This window comes from Trachymyrmex cornetzi, unplaced genomic scaffold, assembly GCF_001594075.2.
Source record: "Trachymyrmex cornetzi isolate Tcor2-1 unplaced genomic scaffold, Tcor1.1 scaffold120, whole genome shotgun sequence".
NCBI lineage: Eukaryota > Metazoa > Arthropoda > Insecta > Hymenoptera > Formicidae > Trachymyrmex > Trachymyrmex cornetzi.
The window spans coordinates 28,817-30,797 of NW_017295762.1; the positions used below are offsets into that span (position 1 = coordinate 28,817).

Here is a 1,981-nt window from a genome sequence, read left to right on the forward strand (position 1 = left end):
AAATCGTAACATTGGATTCGCTACTGGCCTTACGGTCTCTGCTGTGATTGGCCAATTCACTTACTGATTGCGTGCTACGGCCTTACGTTCTTGTATGTGTCATGGGCTTAACAGTTTAAGCGGGGAGCACAGACTCTTGCATAACGCATAACACGTAATGCATAAGAATATGTACCAATCGAAGTTCTCCGTTTCTTTCCCTTCCATGTAATAGAGAACTCTGGTTGGTTCAATTTCTTATGCCTCATATGTTATGCGTTATGCAAGAGTCTGTGCTCCCCGCTTAATTCGCAGGCACAGACGATGTTTATCTAATTGTCAGTTTAGTTTGCTCGAAATCGTAACCGTGTGAATTTTATATTCTCTTTTTGTTGACAGGTAAATGTGTATCCCCTTAAATGCACGAATGCATGAATTGCCGGAGATGACAGGACGCTAATATTCGAACGCGATCTCGGATTTATCTAATTTATCTCTACGGGAGAAAGACTCGCTCTCATGCATCTTATTCACGAAAAACTCGAGGATGTAATATTTATGTACATTTCGCGAAAGAAAATCATGTTTCACTTCTCTTGTTTGTTTTTCAAACTCGAATCGCTTCTCATTCCGAGCGTTTCGAGCTTTGACGCACATCTCCCCTAAGGATACAATAGGATGTCCCCGTGTATTATCTTATCCTTGTTTAACATTGGGTTAGCAACAAGGATAAAACGATATGTGGAGGCTCTCGGGTAGGTTTTCGAATGTAGCCTAGGCAATTTCCATTTGGTGACACAACTTGATATAAATATCTTTTTATCTTTGCTACTCTCTGAATGTCAAGAAAGGTAGAATGATATTTGTGTTGACTTGTGTCGTTAAATAGAAAGCACTCAATATGTTGTCACTTGATCAAAGTTGCACAATCCGTTTGCTTGGTAAGCACTTGCTACGGGATAGGTAATATATGCATACATTCGCATGCATGTATCTATTTTTTATGTTTTCAAGCCAAGTAGTAAATTTTTTTTTCCTTCTATGTTTATGTTTTCCTTGATTTCTCATTATGATTTTTGAGGGAAGAATTTTTTTATCAAAATAATTATACAATCTCAGCGATTATATATTACATCAAATGAGGCAATGAATCAACTTATATGAATCATTTGGTTTAAATCCTCATCTTTCATCAACTGTTCATAGTTCAAGAAATAAATGTATCTTGTTATGTTATCACAGATGATAAGAATGAACCAGAACATTTGAGTGTTGAACATTTGAATGTCACCAGAGGGTGTAAACGAAATTCCAAGTGCCACAGTTATGTACATGCGAGTACTAGCAGTCTATGGAAAAAAATTTAGATTTAAATACTGGAAGATGTCTGATGTTTGTATACAAGAACGATAAATAATTAGACAAACTGTTGCAAGGAAGAATAGAAAGTAAATTTACAAAGCATATCATTGCGGAAAACATTATGTCGGGTACTGGGCCTGTACCTGTCATATCACAAACCATTGTTCATTTACCAGAGAAGGAACATGGATCTATTCCAACTGTAGATTACTCTAGCATTAGAGGCAAGGTATATCAAGATGTTTAGTTGTTCTAAACTGTCTTTTCTCTAAGATGTTGTTTTACAGTATTTTATAAGAATGTAGATTAATGTGAATTCTAGACTATCTTGGTCAGTCCATCTGAAGATCAGTATGAATTATTGTTGAGAAGGCTGAAAGAAAGGATACAGGATGGAGGTAGCGAAACGATTTTTGACATTGGTATCGCTGAAGGTCTGTACTAAAAAAGATATCTTAAAGAAAAAGAAATTGTGATTCTTGCTCTATATATATAGGGTGGTCCGTTTTAATCTATCGATGCGACTATCTCCGAAAGTACACATCTGATTGAAAAGTTGTAAAGGGAAAATTTGTTTGTTTAGATGGGGGACATCCAATGACACCGAACTCGGCCCCCCACCCCCACCCCCGGGGGTGGG

The 1,981-nt window shown here is 37.1% G+C and overlaps 1 protein-coding gene across 1 annotated transcript in view; it reads left to right on the forward strand.

Moving 5' to 3' along the window:
- Nucleotides 1–315: 315 nt before the first annotated feature.
- The window catches only part of GTPBP1 (GTP-binding protein 1), a 5,839-nt gene continuing 4,173 nt past the window's right edge, over nt 316–1,981 (forward strand). The window contains exons 1-3 of the mRNA XM_018516668.1: nt 316–378; nt 1,222–1,570; nt 1,664–1,775. Of these exons, the coding sequence (XP_018372170.1) occupies nt 1,463–1,570; nt 1,664–1,775 (220 nt within the window). The 5' untranslated portion in view covers nt 316–378; nt 1,222–1,462. The remainder of the gene's footprint in view (nt 379–1,221; nt 1,571–1,663; nt 1,776–1,981) is intronic.